The sequence below is a fragment of the Lepisma saccharinum genome, chromosome 19, assembly GCF_977018435.1.
Source record: "Lepisma saccharinum chromosome 19, izLepSacc3.1, whole genome shotgun sequence".
NCBI classification, from domain to species: domain Eukaryota; kingdom Metazoa; phylum Arthropoda; class Insecta; order Zygentoma; family Lepismatidae; genus Lepisma; species Lepisma saccharinum.
The window spans coordinates 51,479,540-51,500,766 of record NC_139247.1 but is presented as its reverse complement, the minus strand read 5'-3'; the positions used below and the strand labels follow the sequence as shown (position 1 = coordinate 51,500,766).

The following is a 21,227-nucleotide window of genomic DNA, read 5'->3' as shown; positions in this document are numbered from 1 at the left end:
AACATCCCGGAAGTTGAATGATACATACTTTGATACCACACCCCAGCTTAACCTTTTTTTGGTCACTTGCAATAAGAATGGGACACCTAGATCCTAAAATACTCGCTTCCCTGCAAGGCGTGATGTGCAAGGCGTAAATCTACGGCTGTTGTAGAAGTTGCCATGGAAAATTTGCTGTTAAAATACACATATCGCCGTAGAGATAGGCAACACACAAAGATTGTAGAAAAACCAGTTTCTGTTCGTGCTCTAAATATATTGTATAGTGCTCGTCCCCAAAGAAACCTCACTTTACTTCAAAGAAAGTTCCCAAAGATCAGTTTTCCCCTTAACAACCATATATCAGGTCCACGTGGAGTCCAGTAAATCCTCCCCTGAAACCTTTTCCACCAATAGTGTCCGTCCAAAAAATGACAGCTCTCATCAACTCCACGTGGACTAAATGAGATGTTGCTAATTCAGTTTCTTTAGAGATTTTTGAACACGAGGTTGCAATTCTTTATCTTTGCTAGGTTGTGTTATTGTACTGTGCAATTTTTTTTTAATACAATATAAATACCATGGGAGTAAAACGTCGCAGTGAATGAATGGATGTCTAAACTCTGCAGGTAAAAGTGACAACAGCGCTTTGCCGAAAAACAGGTGGTGGCTCGAAACCAGATACGGTTCCGGTCGGCTTCCTCTGGGGTTATGTCAAAGATGCCGAACTGGTGATACTTAGAGGACTTGGGGTATATGCTAGGACGAAATCACCCGCTGTGTTCATTAGATGACCTGCAGTGATCTCACCTACCTGCAGCAGGGTTGCCCTGTCAAGAAAAGTAAGGGGGAAATAAAAGTATTTCAAGAGGGATATTAATAAATCAATTATCTAGACATCGATATAGTGAATGAAAATATCTAAAAGTGATTCTCTAGAAGCATCCTTTCTCAATGTTCAGCTAAAATTTTCTGTTATCTGGTTTTCGAGATAATGGTGATTCTAAAGTTACCTGCGTAAGTTTGCACAGGCTTGACGTTGGAAATGCTCGAAGTTTCGCCAGAGTATAATACCACCTTAAGAGACTTGAAAATGTATGATAAATGCTTATGAAATGTAGGAATAGAAATTCAGTCCTAGAATCAACAGTATCCGAAGTTCAGATTCAGGATCTGGATAACTAAGGATTTGGATTCGAGCGCCCATTCCTAGTACAGGGTGATTCAGTCTCCGTGAAACATTTTAGAAGTTCACCACAGATGAACTATGAAACGGATAGTGGTTAATCTGAGGCCGATAGAACGACAAATTCTCCAAGTATTAGTGGGAAACCGCATGAGCGTATAGTTACCATGGTTTACCACCAGGAGGCAGTAGTAGCAAATATGGCTCGAGGGACACATGAGAAGGCGCTTTGTGTGTTGATACGCAATTGAACTTTGTCCGTTGTGACCAACGAGCTATATATATATTCAGAAGGAGCCGCCACCTTTGTACAGTCATGGACACTTCTGGGTTGTAATGATTCCATTGAAAGTTAATGGGATTGTTACAACCCAGAAGAGCCCATGACTGTACAACAATATGAAGAAGTGGTATGGTGGAACCACGGGCAAAAGGACCTGCGCAGAACCGCGTCTCCTGTGCATCGTACTCGCACTTGGAGGGGAAGGGTAGAGAGGAGCATGCTTCCTTATGGCCCGGAGGGGAAGGTGCGCGGAGACTTTTGGTGGAAGGTTATTTTCCTTGTGGTCGCTTTATGTGAGAAATCCCGAGTTGAAGGTTGTCCGTGATATGCTAACACCGATGTGGGACGCAATACAGTATCGGTCAGATATCTGCCGCATCAACAAAGGTGGACAAAAAACAGAATTACCCCGTCATTTGTGTCGTTTATCTGAAGTAAATTCACGGACTTGTGAATCACCCTGTATCAACCCCGAAGGTAGGAAGGAAGAGGTTAGTCAGGATGATAGCCTGCGTTTGAAGGAGTGACCTCTAGAATATGGTGGAAAGAAGTTGACCCTTTAGAATCATGAGATTGCTTCCAATGCGAATGCAGTTTTCTACTTGGTGCCGTGATCATAGCTCCAGCACATTTAGTTTCTCTTACTACTTTTAGTTGTCTCGTCGTTCCATTTTTCCGCGTCGCGCTATCCGTTCCAGAGATGTTTGTTTTCTGAGCTCGCATTCGCTTCCCCCGCCCCTCTCCTCTACACGCGCACCAGTTTTGTCTCCAAGCTACGGAAACGAGGTGGGAGGGGGCAAAGAGCATTTCTTATTTGTTGACGAACATCCGCCATATTTGACGAAGTGACTGCCCTCAGCGGCGAATAAAAAAATCAATAGTCTGTCCAGAACTGGATGCGAGGGGTTTTTGTGGGGTGGGGGGCTCCAACAAGTGTTGGCATCGCCTACAAGGGCGTTAAGGCGAGCTGCGCGCCTACTAAATGCAATTAAGGGATCTTTCCCCACCCACGCCTTGCCCCGCCACTGCAATCAATGCCTGTCGCCAGGGTTGTCATTAGCATGGATTGAGGACGATAAACTGTAACGCGCTCTCTTGGATGCTGGGGGAGGTTGAGTATAGGCGCTGTTTTTGATCCGTTGCAAATCCCCCCCCCCTCTTTTTCTTGTTACATTTTTTTTCATGTCTGAATTTAGAGGAAGGGAGGTTCGTGCAGTGCCTTATTATAACAATAACTAGATGCACAACTTTTTTCATTTTTATAACCTCATTTAATTTACAAGAATCCATATTTTCACAACAAAAATTTAAGAACTTGTTGCAAACTTATTAGCGCTCTCGCCTCTGATGCGAGCGGTCCCGTGTTCGATCCCGGTTGAAGCTCGAAAATTTCTGTCCTGAGAAGACAAAGAGTTACTCGAGTCACCCAATAAAAGCTGCTTGACAGGCCTTGTCCCTCAGAACACTGCTTTGACATGGAGTGTAGTTTTTATAGCACTTTGGGCCAGTTTTTCAATGCCCTGTTAATCTTTCTGCTAACTAACTGCCAGTTTGAGATAACAGCCAATCTTAACTAGAACCGGGTTTTTCAATGTGAAAGTAACTGCCAGTTAACTAAACCATGGTTCGTTCTCCAAAACAGTGTGTTGGCAATTCTGAAGCACGGAAATTACAGAAAATCTATCTGCGCGCCATCTGTTAGTATAGTTTCAAACCGCGTCGACTGGCACACAGCCTGGCCTTTAAATATAGAACTACAAGCGCGCCGCACTCGAAAGCACGTTATTGCATTGGGAAGCTATTGGAACAATGGCTGCGTATCCATCCTGTATGCGTACGAAATAAATTAAGGAAATACAGCACTACAAATTTGGTTTTCTTCTAATAAAGGTCAATTCCACGTGGGGGGAATTCTGTTATGAGGCGCAAGCGCACATACTTTGTTGTAGAAGAAGCGTGAAGAACTCGAAAGTCGAGAAATTAATAATACATGTCTGTTGATATAAACACTTACTATTATTATTAATATGTAAATATTGTACATTTTACTGCATGCTTTGTACCTCTCTATGCATGATTGTTGAGCGAAAAACAACATGTTAATAGTAAGCATGCTTTCTAAACTTCTAAAAATATGAAGGTAAGAGTAAAAATAATTTTAAAATTTACTGTAATATTTCTCAGAGATCATCATTCAACAATAAAGCGTGAATTGAAGGCAACACACGTAATAAATAATTGACAAGAAAAAAAAATATCCGTGACCAGGACTCGAACTCGTATTACAAAACACAACACGCTCCGAAAGGTGGTGCCGCTAACCACTGCACCAAATTACTATTTGGAGATTGTCTCGCCTGATAGACCGGATATCCTGGCCACAAATTCTCCAACACAACCTTGCCAAGCGAATTCTAGCAACTACGCTGCTTAATTTCCATATTTGCATGGACATTGGTAAGCTCTGCTGAACAAAACAAGTCTTTTTCTGTACGAATTTAAAAGTTTTATGAATCATATCTTGTTTAATCTGACAGTGAAGTTGCGAGTGTGGAACTTCGATAGCTGCACGAGGCATCCATGTTGCATCGTAACTTCCAGTTAGGCTGGTAACTGCAAGAAGAAGCACCAGTAAAGATAATCGCCACCAGAGTTCCAGTTACGAGCTAACTGTACATTGAAAAACCGAAATTTTCACTAACTTTCAGTTACGTGCTAACATGGACCTTAACTGAACATTAAAAAACCGGCCCTTAAAAACACAAAGTTTTTTCCAGTTATTTTGAAGAACATGGCTTGTTTGAGTTTTAAGTCCACTTTATTTACAGATAGACTAATCGGGAATGGTGGGATCCGAACCACCTTATGCCACCACCGATATCGAACCCTGACGACTTGTACTTCTTGTATACATTATACAAGTTTTTAAAGAAACTGACGTTAAACAACAAAAGAAAGCAGTGTACTCACTTATCCACTAGTCTGTTTCCTTTTTTGGCCCTGTAGTACTAAACAAATATACTGAAATATATCTATTAGATAATTCGAGTAAGTACTATTCATCGCAGACGGTTCAGTTGTAATTGTCCATTCTTTCTTACCTATAGTATTAAATATATTCGTGCCATAATGAAAAGAAAAAGGTTGACAAGGAAAATTTTGAAAGTTCAAGGAAGGCGCGTATCTAGAAATATATTTCTGGGGGCGGGATCCGAATAAATAATAATAATAATAATAAATTCTAAACAAGTACATTTTCGTTATTTCATTTAAGTTCTTGTTAAGTCTTTGGGGAGGGGAGTCTGGACGCCCAGGACCCCCGTAAAACGTCATTGGTTCAAGCGTACAGCTTGATCGAGATAAAAATGTCGCTGTTGTGGGATTTTCAACCATAAGCTAGCGCAGAGAGCGTGGGCGATGCAATCAGCCGTTTGCATTGTTCGTGTGTTTCTAAATTGTTCAGCACTGTCAAAATTCCGCTTTTGTACCGCTTTTGACTAATCGCGAAGATGAAGATGAGCGGCGATAGAATGGAATTAATGATTGGACCCTCACAAAGAACACCTATACCCAGACCGGGATTCGAACCCGGGATCTTGTCTTCATAACACGCTGTAATAACCTATGGAGATCGACTTATCTACAGTAATGAACCCTTCTGGGTTGTAGCAACCCCATTGACTTTCAATGGGATCATTATAACCCAGAAGTGCCTCCATTACTTAGCTTTGTATGAGTCTTATATACGTGTACATAACAGATAAGTTTCTAACAAAATGTAAAGGTAAGCAAGAAGAAGAAGCGTACGGTCATGTATGAATAAATCGCAATATTTTTCATCAGCTTTATTTATGATTTATGATACCATAGCAAACTAACGTATACAATTTACCAGGATATCCCCCCCCCAAAAAAAAGCACTGGTTCTGTCATAAAATGCGGTTCATTTACCCTTGATACAGAGAAATATAATATCATAACGATAGGTATTTTTTTCGTACTGCAATGTTCACTGTAATTGCAGCATGGTTTTCTCACTAGCCAGAGAAATCGACAAGTTTCCATCCTTGCATATCCTGTTTTCAATAATTTACAAAAAATGCGTAGCTATATTTTCGTAGAATCAAAGGTTAAATTGGAGCTTCTGTTTGAACGCTGAAACCCACAGCTTAACCATAGCGACAAGAATTTAAATATCCTCGCGTCTCTTGTTGACCAACTGCATTTGTTTACATACAAATATGTAAATATGCTCAACAATGTGGCCCCCCACTCCCACAGTACAGCTGTTTGTGACGCAGGTAGAACCCACTTATTTTTAAGAAATTTTATTTATGAAATTCTCTCGATGCTCTTGCAGAAGTTCTCCTCCACTTAGGTTGTGTTTTCCTTGAAATCTTGATTGTTAGAGTACTTAAAACCACCTTAAATTGAAGTGGTGGTTTTCAAAGGAGACAAATTCACAATATCTTAGAGCGGTTTTAGTCGACGTCGGTGTTCTAGAGTTTTACAAAAAAAAAAAATGATTTGTTTGTGTGGTTTGATTGATTTGATTGATATATTTAGTTTATTTTACTTCGCGTTTTGTGCCTCTTGGCTAATTTGCGAAGATGGGGATGAGTGATGAAATTGATGGACATTCACAAACAACCAAGCCCGACCGGGATTCGAACCCGGGACCCTTCGCGTCGCAGCGCGATGTGCTAACCACTCGGCCACTGTTTGTGTAGTAAAATCATGAATTAGATTATGTTTGAAACTCGATAAAATACTTTCCTCATACCTAATGAATAGAGCCCGGGTTTATAAGCGAAATGCATATTCTTTTCCAGACTTCTAATGATAAGAAGAAAGGTTATACTTCGTATTACATACCTGGATGAGCTATTTAACTAAAGTTGAAAGTGCTTATACGTAAATGCTTTTTTCTGCAGGAAACTGTTATGCTTGCTTGTTTTATGATTTTGGTTTAAAATAGCATATTTTACTCAAATCTGTCATATTTCAATCCTATTTCAACCACACTACGGCATCGGGATGACGAGATCATTGCTTCTAAATAGCCGCACGAGAGAAACGGCATCCTAGAAAAGATACAGTGCATCCATAATCATTTTTCCAAATTACCTGATATTATAACACAGTTCAAAGCTCGAAATAATACATTGCAACATTCGCTTTCTCTTATTGATGAAATTTCAGTAACGTTGTCTTCAGAAACTCACGGTGTTGGTAACATTGTGTCCGACAAGCTCAGTGAGGAATTACTGAAAAAATCCCTGTTACAAAACACTGTGACAAATTTATAAAAAGATTTCTGGTGAAGAAACAGACATTGAAGAGGAATTCACCGAAGAAGAACTGTGGTGTTTTTTCACATGCGCCTGTGATGTCATGCTACGTGGAAAGAACATTATCACTGTACAAATCATTCTTCACTGACCGACGCAGGAGCTTCACATAAGAAAATCTCAGGATGACCTTCCTTACATACTTTAACAGCTTTGAATAAGTTAAGAGATCTAATAAACAAATATTTTTTTCAGATTTTCCTGTATTTGTTTATGCTTATTTTGGTGCTTTTTTTCATTTTTTGTGCTCATTAAGTTGCTTATTATACTGTTTGATTGTGCTTATAAATCCGGCCTCTACTAATGAAACTTTCAGACCGAAGTGGTCGGGTCGCTCATTTCAAAGTGGATGCACCGCAGTAGGTAGTTTTCCGTTCAGTCCGTCAGAAAGAGCATTCACGAATATTCACGACCAACAGATTGAGGCGACCCCCCGATCCACGGTATTGAGAGAACGGTCCAGTCAAATTACACGCAAGCGCAATGTCGTTTCACTAAATGATGTACAAATTGCAGTATATGAATATATATATAAATTAAACATACCAAAATTATGTTTTCAAAGTAAAAATGATTGAATGAATTGCATTGATACAATTGTGTGTGTGTGTGAATATGCAGACAGAGCGTCGTTTCTTTAAGATAGTAATAAACACCTTGTTTCCACAAAAGTATAATGACGTCGATAAAGTAATTTTCCCAAATGGTTTGTTTCCCAGGAATTGTTTAAGAAAAGAGTAGTAAATATTATCTGGCAGTGTTAGAAATTGTAAAATTTACTGTGTATTAATGTGTGTATTTGTCGTGCTGAATTTTAAAATCATATTTTTTCCATTTCTTCCAGGTTGAAACTTGAGTGTGAGAAACTAGCGAGCGAAAAGACGGAAATGCAGCGACACTACGTAATGGTAAGTGTAACTACTAAAGTTTTAACAATAGCGCAATTCCTTCAAAGTTACACACAAATGTTTGTGGATCTATTTTTATGGTGATTCAGATATCGTAGAAGAGTGCTTCTCAACCTTCGTGAGCCCGCCGCCTGGTGTTTTATTATTATTATTATTAGTTTTTAGTCTATGAACCAATCCCAAGAATATGAGATATAGGGTGGAAACGTAACGTGTAAAGTGCTTATATATATATATATATATATATATATATATATATATATATATATATATCAACTGCCTTGGTTAGCAACTATAGTGTGTTTAATATGGAAACGAGGCATAATCGTGTTACAGCAAGAATCCAAGTTACTTCAGGAAAACCTTGTATGTTAGGATTTTGTTAGCAAAAAATATAACACAGGATATAACTAGTAGATAAAATAGCAGATAAATTGAATACCTAGCATTCATTTTGAAGTCTAATCTATCAAGCTGTATACAGCAGCGGTGATAGGATTATATGAGTTCATTAGGCGCCATCTAACTGAAATCTGCTTGGTAGGCTTTCGCACTCTTAAGACCTGTTGGCCGCAGCGTTTGTCTATTTTACAGACAAACACCTTTGAACATATATAGCATGCCGGCCTGGAAATGTGTTCTTTGTGACTGTCACGAATATCTTCATCTTCGCGAGTAGCCAAAAATGGCAGAAAAGCGAAGTAAAATAGGCCAAATAATGTAGCATTAATAACATAAACACGGCGGTTCGGTGACAGTGTGTGTTAAGTAGCAGACTTTCGAACTTGGCCGAGGAGTTCCCATGTTCTAATCCGATCTGGGCATGGGTGTCTTTGCAAGTGTCCTTTCTTTAATTTAATCACATCATCACTAAATTCACATCGTCGCTATTAGTCAGAAATAACAGAAAAGCGACTGAAAATTCAAAAACCTTACGTACTATCCTGCAGCTTCCTGCATCTCTTCACTTTTGAATAGAAATCCGATGTTGAAGTTTTAGTACAATATAATTCTTATGCGTGTCTCGTCGTCAGTTTTTGAATGTAGTTTCATTGCCACTGTAACGAGCTTCAACAATGAACAATAACTGTTGCATGTTAAACATTGTTGTGCTGTTTTGTGTTAGGTCACGTCCACTTACAAAATAATCTAAAATGTAAAGGAAGAAGTTTTGAACTTAAAGAAAAAAAAAGTAAATATTGAAACTGAACGTGAAGTTAGTAAATTTCTGGACTTAGCTAATTTTACTTTTTTTTTACTATAGCAATTTTCACATCGTTGCTCTTTAACTATGAGTTCATTTTGAATTTCAGAACGTGGATAATTATTGTGAATCTCATTTTACTGGGTATGTCTGAAATGGTAATTGGTCATATTTCGAAATAAATTTCACCAAATACGTGAAGTTTTCTTAATTTTCTGTTGTTTCTGCTGTGTAAAATGTTTCTCGATGTTCTCGAATCGCTAAATTATGAGAAGTCAAAAATTGTGTTTGTTATCAACCTTTGTAAGAGAACGTTTCATTGTTGTTTGGCTTTTTGAATATTCTAAAATCAGACTGCTACCACCCGGTTTACTTAAAATACTAAGTAGTTGACGTATTCATTCAAATTGGAATGTTTCACTAGAATTTATAACCGGTTAAAAACATAATGTTGTAGTTTTATCGCCCACAAAAATTAGCCCCTTCCGACTATTTTTCTCACCTCTATTTATTACATTTAAAAAAATATATAATAAGCCCATGGGACGCGAGGCCCCGGGCGCCCACCCTTTGCTACGCCCCTGTTGTTATCATAATTCCTCCCATTTTCACGGTAAACTGAAGGTCAGATATGAGTAAAAAGAAAAAAAAAACATTCTCTGCAGCGGTCTCAGATCTCATTCCCATTTAAGCCACCTTGTAGACTCGTTCTGATCCAAATTTAAACTGTAGGTCCAGTTCCGATTAGCATATAGTGGACTTCTAGAGCCTGTTTAACGTGGTGATAAAAATACAGAGCGAATGAGTCTTGAATATTATTAGGCATAATAATATATCCAAAAACATGGCCGTTGGGAGGGACAATTGCCCCTTTCGCCCTCCCCGTAGCCCTGCGCCTGCAGATATCTTAATGGTGTAATAATCGTGGTTAGATAGTGGTTTTGAATAGTTAATGGACACGATGAGTATAAATGTCGGCGAGTGTCCTTGATTCTTCAGTTTGTCAGCGTTCGTGCTCACCGACGTATCGACCGCCTGCAAGTCCGCCCAATCTTTACCGCACATATGATTTTTTTCGCTCCCCCTTCCTCTGTTGGCATTGCACGTAACCCAATCCGTAGTTTGTGATGGAATGAGCCCAGCGCTCCCATCTTGACAAATTCTCCATCCCGTCGTCCCGTGGGTTATTGACATGGGAGGCGATGGGTGCAGCGGGCTCCGTTGCAAGTCAACAGAGTCCTGTAAACACGGCGGACGGTGTTTGCTGTGCAAACAGCAACGCGCACACGCTGTTCAAGAAGTTTAGCGGCTCAGCCTATCTTCCAGGATGGCTTGTGCATAGCTGGGTCGGCCAGTGTTGCCAGCTTCGGTGCGGTTGCCAACCCAACGGTTTCGGTACTAGGTTTAGGCGGCATCTCGCGGTGGTCACGTTCTTCAAATTGTTTTACTCGTTAGGAGATAATATCTAGCTGAGTCGTGTCGAAAATAAAAAAAATCTTGATCTACTCCAGAATCTATTCTAATAAATGAAAAACTGAAAGGAAAAACTGATCTCAAGAGCCTATATTCTAGGCTAGCTAGGCTATCTGCGAAGCCTGAAGCGTAGAGATTAAAATACAGGAGAAAAATCGATCTGAAAAAATGTAAATAAAATTATTCATGTCAGTGATGATGATGGTGATTCTGGAGTTGGTATTCCTAAAAGAAAAAGATAGGAAAAAGAAGGCAATATGAGGACTTACTACTAAAAAAGTATACGTAACCCCTCCCTTTCAAAGATCCTGGGCACGCCACTGCTCAGACACGAGGGAATAATGTTGTATGCCACAGATTGAGTATAATAACATACACCATGGGTTGTAATGTTTACCACTGATTTTCAGTGTAGTCCTTGCAACCCAGAAGTGCCCGTGACTACATGAAACAAATCGCCATGGATGGAAAAGCGAGAACTACAGAGAAACGAAAACTTTAACAGAAGTGGAGAAATGCAACAAAGAACGTAAGAGACACGAGACGAGACTTCGCAGTGTCTCGGTCTCGTCTCGATAAGCTAAGGGTCTGGTCTTGTTCTTGTCTTTTTATTTTACAAGGCCGCAACAGTACCATCTTCCATCAATACGAAATTAGGGGAAAAGGCCGCAGAAAAGGGGTAGAGGGACAAAAAGACATCGAGGAAGCCAAAGCCTTTTTGAAATGTCCTCTCCTTTGGGAAGTTGACGAACAGGCACAATGGTCAATTTAGTTTGAGCAGCAATTATCATTACAAATACGTATATTGTAGTGGAAATATTCTGATTAATTGAAATTTTTCGGTGTCGAAAATGACTAACTAACTCTCTAGCCTTCTTAAACCCGAAGGTTCATGCCTGCAGCAACACAGGCCTTCCATCTGTCCCTATCTTGAGAAAGATCTATATACTCTTTTCCATCCCTACCGATTTCCTTTAGGTCCATCTCAACGTTGTCCCTCCATCTTCGTCTTGGCCTTCCTACAGGTCTCTTACCATCAGGTTTCCCAACAAGAATCCTGTGAACTCCTCTTTCCTCTTCCATTCGTGCCACATGGCCTGCCCATCTAAGTCTTCTTGATTTAATTATTCTAATAATATCTGGACATGAATACGAATTATGTAGTTCTAAAACCTTCTCCACTCACCTGTCTCCTCATCCCTTTTAGGTCCAAATATTTTCCTAAGGATCTTATTTTCAAATACTCTCAATTTTTGTTCCTCTCTCAATGTAAGGGACCAAATTTCACACCCATATAATACTACAGGCAAAATTACTGTTTTGTATATTTTAACTTTTAGTTTCTTAGATATTAAACGAGAAGACAAAAGTTTATGAAGAGAGAAGTAACATGCATTTGCTGAATTAAGCCTACTTTTTATTTCCTCTTTAATATAATTTTCATTTGTTAATATTAGTCCTAAGTATTTGAATTTGGAAACTGGTTCAAACGAGTTGTTATCAATAATTAGATTTTGATTATTACCTAACACTTGGTTTCGGCCTGTAAGCATATATCAAAATCAGCACTTACCAAATTAATTTAATGATATTGGCCAGACCAAACTAAAATATTCCATTAGATCCAGTCATTATCAACTAATTGAAACCAAATTTCATATTTGTCAACAAGCCTAGGCATAATCGAACTAATACTCTCTATGATAATGCCATAATTTATTTATTTATATAAAATTCGAAGGGAACATGTTAATTAACGTATAAAGTTTTAAAAATTAGAGAGCTATTTATGAGTAAAATTATTGGAATCGGGGCATCGATTCGTGGATGTGTAAGGCTGTTATACGATTGCGAATATCTACCGTAGACAGCGTAAGCAAACTACATGAAGATTCCCGTGTCTGCTTTGCAAGGAAACCTAAGCATATGCAATTTTTCAGAACCTGGAATATCAAAGCGTTTTTTTCCCGAAAGGAGAGGAAATTGCGAAATCGGTTTCGCTGGCGTCCGCCAAAGTCCAGCCGCGCCTGAAGTTTCCTCACCAAAGAAGATAATATATAACTGGACCGTCTCATGTGGTTTCCAAACGGCTACAGTACAGTGCATGTAGATATTCGCCACTCATATGCCACCCATCCCCCTATCAGGAGAGATGTGTCAGTGTGTGTAATGAGTCGGTAATGATTGGGTATCGCTCGTGTTTGCAATGATCGGCCCTTATGAGGTCTTGAGCCCGTTAATTACCTCCCCTAATGCCTTCCGCTCCGGTGGACGAAGATGCAGCAGGTGACGTCACTTGTCGGCTGGCCTCGCGTGGCGAGTGCAGTGCAAATCAATTGACTGCACTTGCGGTCCGCGGGTGTGGGAGGGAGTTGATTGTTGTGGCCAGACAAACAGATCGGCGATGGCTGTTGAGAGTGGTGCGCCGCTAATGCCACGTGGACGGGACTGCTAATTGCTTCGGCATATTGGAAACCGTTCCCAGGATCACAGGGACTCCTCTCCCATGTGCATCGCTCGCTCGGTGGTGTATGATAATTAGCCAACCTTCGATCTTCCCTAATGAAATGTAGTTTTAGAGCTCCAAGCACTAAGCCTTTGAACTTAGATTTTCTTCAGCGTGCTGTGTGTTTGTGGTTTGGTTGTCTACGTTAATGACATGTGCATCGTCAGAAATTTTTGTCATAGATAAAACTTGAAACTAGAAACAACAATAATTATTATTACTACGGTTGTAATTGTTATTTTACAATAATATCTATTACAAACTTATAAAAATAAACTAATTTTATTCCAAAGTTTATTATTATTATTGAATGGTGGGACTATTTCTAGGATGTTTGAGGAAAAAGCACTTGAGTCCAAAAATGCAATTTTACGGCAGACAGCTTTTTATTTTTATTGTTTTAATAGCATAACATTACATGATATACATGTTGGATCATCACTGTTTAGAACCTTTACACATGCACAAAATAAAATTATACTTGCAATGTCTTCTTTACTTGTTTCAGTAAGCAGAAAGTCACAGTTTGTGACTGATGTGACTTTTCCCGAACACCTTAGATTTATTGTTTGGATTAAATTGTAGAATATGGAAATCTAATATGATTCCTGCATTTTACACTATCTAATGCATATTTTACTTTTGGTTATTCTATTCGAATGTAAACTAAATGAACCTTATTTCTGTTATTAGCAATAAAAATAACAAGCCTTCTGCTTTTTTTGAAACTTGAAATGAAGGATCCAATATCCAGGTGGTCAACGGACCCCATGCTTAATGAGGATGAATGATAAATTGCACGAAGGAAGAACCGCATGAATGTCATCCTATCCCAGGAAGGCCCGTAGCTAGAATTGATCTCCAGGGGCGAAAGGGGGGGGGGGCTCACGAGTTATCGGGGGGCTTTGCAAACCAAGTCCAATTTTCAAAAGTTTAAAGTATTAAATGAAGGTAAATTGAATTGAATTGACTTTATTGCTGGGAGAGTTTCAGCTGTTGCTGGTGTACCACCTAACCCCAAAAAGTACAGATTAAAATAAAAATTAAAATAAAATTCAAGATTACAAATAAATTATGTGTGTGTGGGAAGGAGGGGAGTTATTAAGAATTTAGAAATATACAAATACTACATTTTTCTATATCTTTTAAAACATCGATTTTTGAAGAAGTGTTGACTGCTACTGAAATAAACCCTTACTGCACACACTATACTACTTTTGATGAAACAGATATTTATATAACACGAGAAAAATGCACAGTATTCAATCATAGTGCCTACAGTACATTCCATCTCCGGCCGAAGCAATGAAACTCCCCTTCGTCCCGAAAACTTGGGAGTTGTTGACCTTTGACGCAGATGCGGAGCAAATTTGCATGGTGACTGTAAAGTCACAGATTGCAACAGGGACAGCGAAAGTACAGATAAAGAAGCTCCCCTGTAAAAGCACTTTCTAGAGTCTAGAGAAGAGAATCTTCTAAATACTTGCCGCTACTTACACTTCTCCTTATAAATTAGATGAACAAATGTATTAGCTGTTGTTCATGTTCTGTGAATTTAACCTTCACCAAAGTTGTGACTGCTGTCTACATTTTCACTCTTCACTGCAAACAAATTACACAAAATAGTTTTGCCTAATGTCAAGGGGACCCCTGCCTGGCTACGGACAGGCCTGGACAAGAACGAGACTAGAGCTCTGCAAAATCGAGATGAAACTTGGTGCGTGAAAAATATTAACCTATACACACAGAAAACTAAATGCATCAAATCTATGCACCAGAAACTCACTGAAATGTGTTTTTGTCCTTTGACAAGAGTCAGCTTTACAGAGTGATGCATTTTTGCACATCGTTTGGAAAGGTAACGCTACGGTGAATCATTAGATGCAAGTGAGCATTTCTTCCTATGTGGAGCTGTACTTTATTGCATCAATTGATGAACCTTCATTTATTTTTCTCCATGATACAATTGGTCTGAACTACAGACAATGCATTTTTGTTTCAGCTGATTTATTTACTTTTATGAGTGTAGTTACTTTGTTTTGAGACTTATTGATTTCGCACCAACTGTACCGTTATATTTTTTCCCGTCTTATTTGAGCTATGTTAATAAGCTAACTCCCTTTAACACATTTTGATTGTGAATGACTAAATCTCAAATATAATAACTACAAGTACTTTTCTTTCTGACTGCATACAGTATGCAACTAGGAGTAGAAGTTGCAATACCCCTATAAACATAATTTCACCTGATTTTACTCCATTGCACCATGTTGCGAAGACACACAAATGTCAACCACCCTTCTACGTAGTGCAGACTAACGATGCTCTTGCATCTGGCCTCACGGTTAGTATATTTCTCTGTGGGGCTCGTGTTGTGTGCTGTCATTTTGCGTTTGTGATTGTACTTTCATCCATTTCACCTTATCACCATCCACCCTTATCCTCGCGATTACCCAAAACTTGCAGAAAACAGAAGTAAAATCAAATCAATCTAATCCATTGCAGCATTAGGTTCCAAGAACAGCCATGCAGGATTCTATTCTTCCCACTCTATGTTATGTGTTAGTGCATGTCTTAATGAAACGTGGGTTAACAATACTGATCTTTTTTTTTCTTTCCAGTACTACGAAATGTCTTACGGCCTCAACGTTGAAATGCACAAACAGGTATGTTTTGTTTTTCTCTAGTTGTAACTTTTGCTAATTTGGTTGGGACACAGATGTGTATAAATAGTTGAGAAATAGTAGTAATTGTACATGAATGTCAAAACCAGACGAGGTTCAAATTAGTTACGTTTAGTATATTTAGATAACTCGATTCCACATTACATGGTTAACACTAATATTAAAATCATTAAGGCGTGTTCCATAGTTTTCTTGGTTGGATGGGAATTGATTACCTTGTCTAACCACCAACGCACATAACCTTACAGGCTGATGCAGACGCAAATCATTGGTAGATTCATGATGGCAATGTTAACTGAGCAGTGCGAAATGTAGTGATGAAATCAGAGTTGCCAGACACTTGTATAATATCGTGAGTGAAGTGAATATTTATGGAAGAGCAAAACACTCAACCTAACTTTTGTCTACAATGAGAATAACAGTAATTCATAAACAGTGGTGGATGCATTATTTTCACAACTGTAATAGTTGGAGAAACAGAGAAACATTACAAAGCTCAACGCGACTGGGCGATAAGTAATTTGAGCACCTGCCGATGCATGCTTCACGTTCATGGTGGCCTTGTACTCGATTCAGTGCAATCCAAACCGTTAGAGTTCTGAAGGAAGTGAATGTGATAATTAGGGAACGGATTTTAAGGTGCAGCACCTTTTCAAATATGCCAATCATAAACCTAAAATAGGTTCTAACAAGCAAAATAGGTTTTTTTAGACACTATAAAACTTCATCAGTTGTTCAGTTTTTAACGAAACGCTGACATAACTTATTGTTTCTTATATACCCGTAAAGGAAAACCTAAAATCCGACGTCTAGTTATGACGCAACACGACAAACTAATTTTACAAAAGGCTTCCCGGAAATGATAAGATTGTGAAATATCTTCCTTGTATTGTAAAATGTCTAGCAGATAAATAAATTAGTACGAGGAAAACAAATTAGTTTATTTGAGAAATTGGTGGTCTTTTATTGGGAAACTTGTTGTTGACAAAATAATTACAAAATGCAAATACAATTTCCATCGTCGTCTGAATGTTTTTTTTGTTTTTTTATTTCCTGTTAAGCATGTGTGAAGAGGTACACTTATTTTAATAATTGCAATCATTTTTATGGTAAGATTGGCGTTTTCGTCTCTTGGGTCATCATTACATTTTTTGATCTTTGTGGTGGCAGGCAACCAGAAAGGCGTATTGCATTTATTTAAGGTCTGTGGAAAAGTATTTGATATTACTAAATAAGGTGGTTTCGCTTAAATTAGGCGACAAACAAATGATGGATCAACATTAAATTTTAAAAATAATTAATCTCGTGTGTGTGCCAGATCATAAGGTAATATACGTCTACTGTGGGAGAAGCTAGGAACGTTATCACTCATCAGTGTTTCAAAGGTAACAGATCCTGTTGCTGCAGCACTGATAGAAAGAATTCCACACAGGTGGAATTTAGGGATGGCCAGATCCGGATCCTAGCGGATCCGAAATCCGGATCCGGTTGGTTCCGGATCCTTAGGATCCGGATCCTAAAATTATTCGGATCCGGATCCGTTTTGCCATCTCACATGCGCTTCTTTGGAAAGTAAAAATGTGCTTATAACATATTATTACCTGCTAATACATATATACAGGGAGGTTATTTCAGTCGTTCACCGCCAGCGTGACGGCCGTTCGGCAGACTCTTCATGCAACAGGTCCCGGCAAATAAGCACGTACCTTGTCGCAAGGATGCTGGAAAAGGTGTCTTCCCAAATACAAATATTTCTGGCACCTTATTTCTGACAGAAAATCTTAGATTAGACATCGTTACTTTATCGTCAGTTGTCAGAAAGGGAAGACAGCATCCCGGCGCATAAAGCAAACCGAAAGCGTAAAATTATATTTAAAAGTAATAATAATGATGATCACTAACCTCCTGTGTTATAAGAGATGTTGAAAATGACCTCCTTTAACAGCAATACAACACGTTTCTTAGGTTCAAGAGATCCTGTCTATCGTAATTCCCTGACCACTTTTCTGCAAGAATTCGTTTTTACGTAATTATCGTACATAAAAACTCTCTGTTCAAGACTATATTTGTTTAACGACATAACTAATGAATGAATAACAATTAACACACAATAAAGCACTGGCCATGAGTAGCACATTACAATAACACAGTATAAGCAACACGTGTACTGATAAACGCAAACAGAAGTGAACATGAACGTACACTGACGTCTGGTAGCCGACAGTGTTGCTAACCATTTTTCGGCAATGTCCCTACAGACGTAGTCAAAATGTCCCTACAACTGACCAAATGTCCCTACGCCAAGTAAAGCGACTAAAAAAATTATCACCTCATGAGCATGCAAAACAGAAGATAAAATATACACATTTACTTACCAAATCTTTCTGCTCGGTGCTTCCACAATTAATGAAGGAGCGAATTTACATTTGCCTATCCTAAGTTAACCTAACCGTACCTGGAAGCGGCCCCGGCGCCTACCCAGCGTCGAATAACATGGGTACCTGGGGGAAACCCTGGGGGGTAAAGGCGGTCAGGGGCGTGATGCTGATCACATCACCCCCACTCACGACCGGATCAAGAAAGTTTGGGGCGTTACCCTCACACCCCTATACGCCTTCATGGCGTGGTGCTATGCACAGGGGAACACTTTACCTTTTTTGTACCTGAATGGTTCGTGGGGCTATCCGTCAATGGTTTGTTGGGCTACCCGTTTTTCGAGCCCAAATTTTAACTATGTTTGCCTTGCCTAACCTAACTTAACCTAACCTTACCGAGAATGCTCAGTGGGGCTATTCCTGAATGGTTTTGCGGTAATTGTGATTAGGAACCGATAAAAAATATTTTTTTCGTAGCACTTTAACATCATCGAAGACGCCATTTTAGTATCCTGCAATTTTATGATTGATGTAATGTTGCCAAATTTACCTGTAATCAAATCAGTTCTTCTACATCGTGATTGTCGCTGTCACATGTAAGCACGTTCTTTGGGCAATATACTGAAATGAATAAGTTTATTAATTAGCCCTCCTGCACACTCCACCTAACAATCTGTATAACATTAACAACTTTTTTACTGTTCTCTTCCGCTATTCTTACACAATCCATGCTCTCCAAGTATGAAATCAACAGTGTGGCAACGCTGTAGACAGCGTAACTAATTGTAATTTGTTCATATCAACAAATATGGCTACCATACTTGTATACGGAGAATCATTGCGAGAATTGAAATGCTTATTTTACAACTTCTACACGTTAATTAACATTTTTTTTCCCTCACCCCAACATGTTAACTTGAGATAAATCATCACGAATAATTATTTCGTGGGAACTTTTCTAACGATGGAAGCGGCCCCGGCGCCCACCCAGCGTTGAATAACATGGGTACCTGGGGGAAACCCTGGGGGGTAAAGGCGGTCAGGGGCGTCATGCTGATCACATCACCCCCAATCACGACCGGATCAAGAAAGTGTGGGGCGTTACCCCCACACCCCCTATACGCCTTCATGGCGTGGTGCTAAGCACAGGGGAGCACTTTACCTTTTTTGAGTATAAGACGTAGCATAGAAATTACAGAAGGATCCGGTATTGTAAATTCTTGCCTTAATGAATAATAGGGGTGTGCGGGACAGAATTTTTTGGGTCGGGACGGGATCGGGACGGTAATTTTTTTAAATCCCGACATTCGGGACTGAAAAATTTGCAATTTCCCGACCAAGTCGGAAAATTTTCGGGACGGGAAATGTTCGAAATTTCCCGAAGCACTGGAAATCTCGAATTTTACAAGTCATTTTCACTTTAAGTGATTGTTTTTGCATTTCTAGAATAAAAACTTACAATTTTCGATAAGTTCCAGAAACTTACAAGGCAGAAAACGTCGAGAATTAACGACTTTTTAAAGTAAAGGATCCCGCACACCCCTAATGAATAACGTTGAGTCGTTTACTGTTGATTATGTTATTTGAAGTCATACATGCTGCTGCTGTGCAGAGATAGATGTTGGTTGGTGATGCTGTATTTCCTGCAGTCTTTAACGATTCTGGTCCCCATTTTATTTCCCTTTTTTGTTTTTGTATCACTTAACATTGAAAATATTCTTTCCGTTTCCGCTTTAGAATGTGGCAATGTTAGCACTATTTTCGCGAGAGTGGAAATGTTTTCAAAAAGGAACTTGCCTTGAAAGTTTTTGGTAACCGATAACATGTTCCAAAATTCTGATGGAGATTTGTTAGTTATTTCTTTTTTCTCCTCTTCGCTAAAGTATCCAGATAAACTAATTCATAAAATGTCATTTACCGAGATTGAAAAAAGTACCTACGTTTTCCCTCATTTGGCAAAATCTGTCCCTACGTTCCTACGCGGGCGAAATTTAGTGAAAAGTCCCTATGCTTAGGGACATGTCCCTACGGTTGGCATCACTGCCGACACGTGCAGTATGAAGCACCCTCTCGCGGCTGACAACTCACCCAACCCCCGATAAGCTGCCGGCGCTGTCGCGACAACTGAGGATAAAGTAGCGATGACTAATCTAAGATTAGATGTCAGAAATATGGTGCCAGAAATATTTGTATTTGAGAGGACACCTTTTCCAGCATACTTGCGACAAGGTACGTGCTTATTTCAATTGTAATTGTAACTGTAATTGTGAAAAGTGGAAACATTAGAAAACAAGCGGTTTCTGTTACGGACTTCCTGAACGCAATTTGCCGGGACCTGTTGCATGAAGAGTCTGCCGAACGGCCGTCACTCTGGCGGTGAACGACTGAAATAACCTCCCTGTATATATATAATATACATACACACATACTATATATATATAGTGTGTGTGCGCGCGTGCGCGATTTGTAATTAATTAATACACTTACTAGGGAGGTCTAAGTCTCCCCCTCCGATTTCCATGAAACTTGGCATTTGTATAGAGGCACCCCCCTCAAATGTCAAGATGAGGAAAAATTGAAGTGGGGATCTGACCCCGAAACCACGTAAATATGGTATAGGAAGAAACAGGGGGCATAGGGCCACTCTATACACCTGTCAAATTTCATGGGAATCGGAGGGGGACACAGGGGTCAGATGATCCCCACGTCAATTTGTCCTCATCTTGACATTTGAGGCGGGTTTTGCCCCCTAAAACAGTTTTTTAGCCGAAACAAAAAAACACGTATTTCTTCCTTTGGACCCCTCTATACACTTGCCAAGTTTCATGAAAATCGGAGGGGGACACAGGGGTCAGATCCTTACTTCAATTTGTCCTCATCTTGACATTTGAGGGGATTTTGCCCCCTAAAACAGTTTTTAGCTGAAACAAAAAAACACGTAATTATTCCTTCGGGCCCCTCTATACACCTGCCACGTTTCATGGAAATCGGAGGGGAACACAGGGGTCAGATCCCCACTTCAATTTGTCCTCATCTTGACATCTGAGAGGAGGTTGCCCCCTAGAACATTTTTTTTGCCGAAACAAAAAAACACGTATTTCTTCATTTGGGCCCGTTTATACACACACCTGCCAAGTATCATGGAAATCGGAGGGGGACACAGGGGTCAAATCCCCACTTCAATTTGTCCTCATCTTGACAATTGAGTGGGTTTCGCCCTGTAAAACCCTTTTTTAGCTGAAACAAAAAAAACACGTATTTCTTCATTTGGGCCGCAC

General features: G+C 39.4%; 1 protein-coding gene across 6 annotated transcripts in view; it reads left to right on the top strand.

Annotated features, from left to right (window-relative positions):
• gro (TLE family member transcriptional corepressor groucho) overlaps positions 1 to 21,227 on the top strand; it is a 210,774-nt gene that overhangs the window by 94,231 nt on the left and 95,316 nt on the right. For all 6 annotated transcript variants that reach the window (XM_083140858.1, XM_083140857.1, XM_083140855.1 and 3 more), the window contains exons 3-4: positions 7,644 to 7,707; positions 15,512 to 15,556. In XM_083140858.1, the coding sequence (XP_082996984.1) occupies positions 7,644 to 7,707; positions 15,512 to 15,556 (109 nt within the window). The remainder of the gene's footprint in view (positions 1 to 7,643; positions 7,708 to 15,511; positions 15,557 to 21,227) is intronic.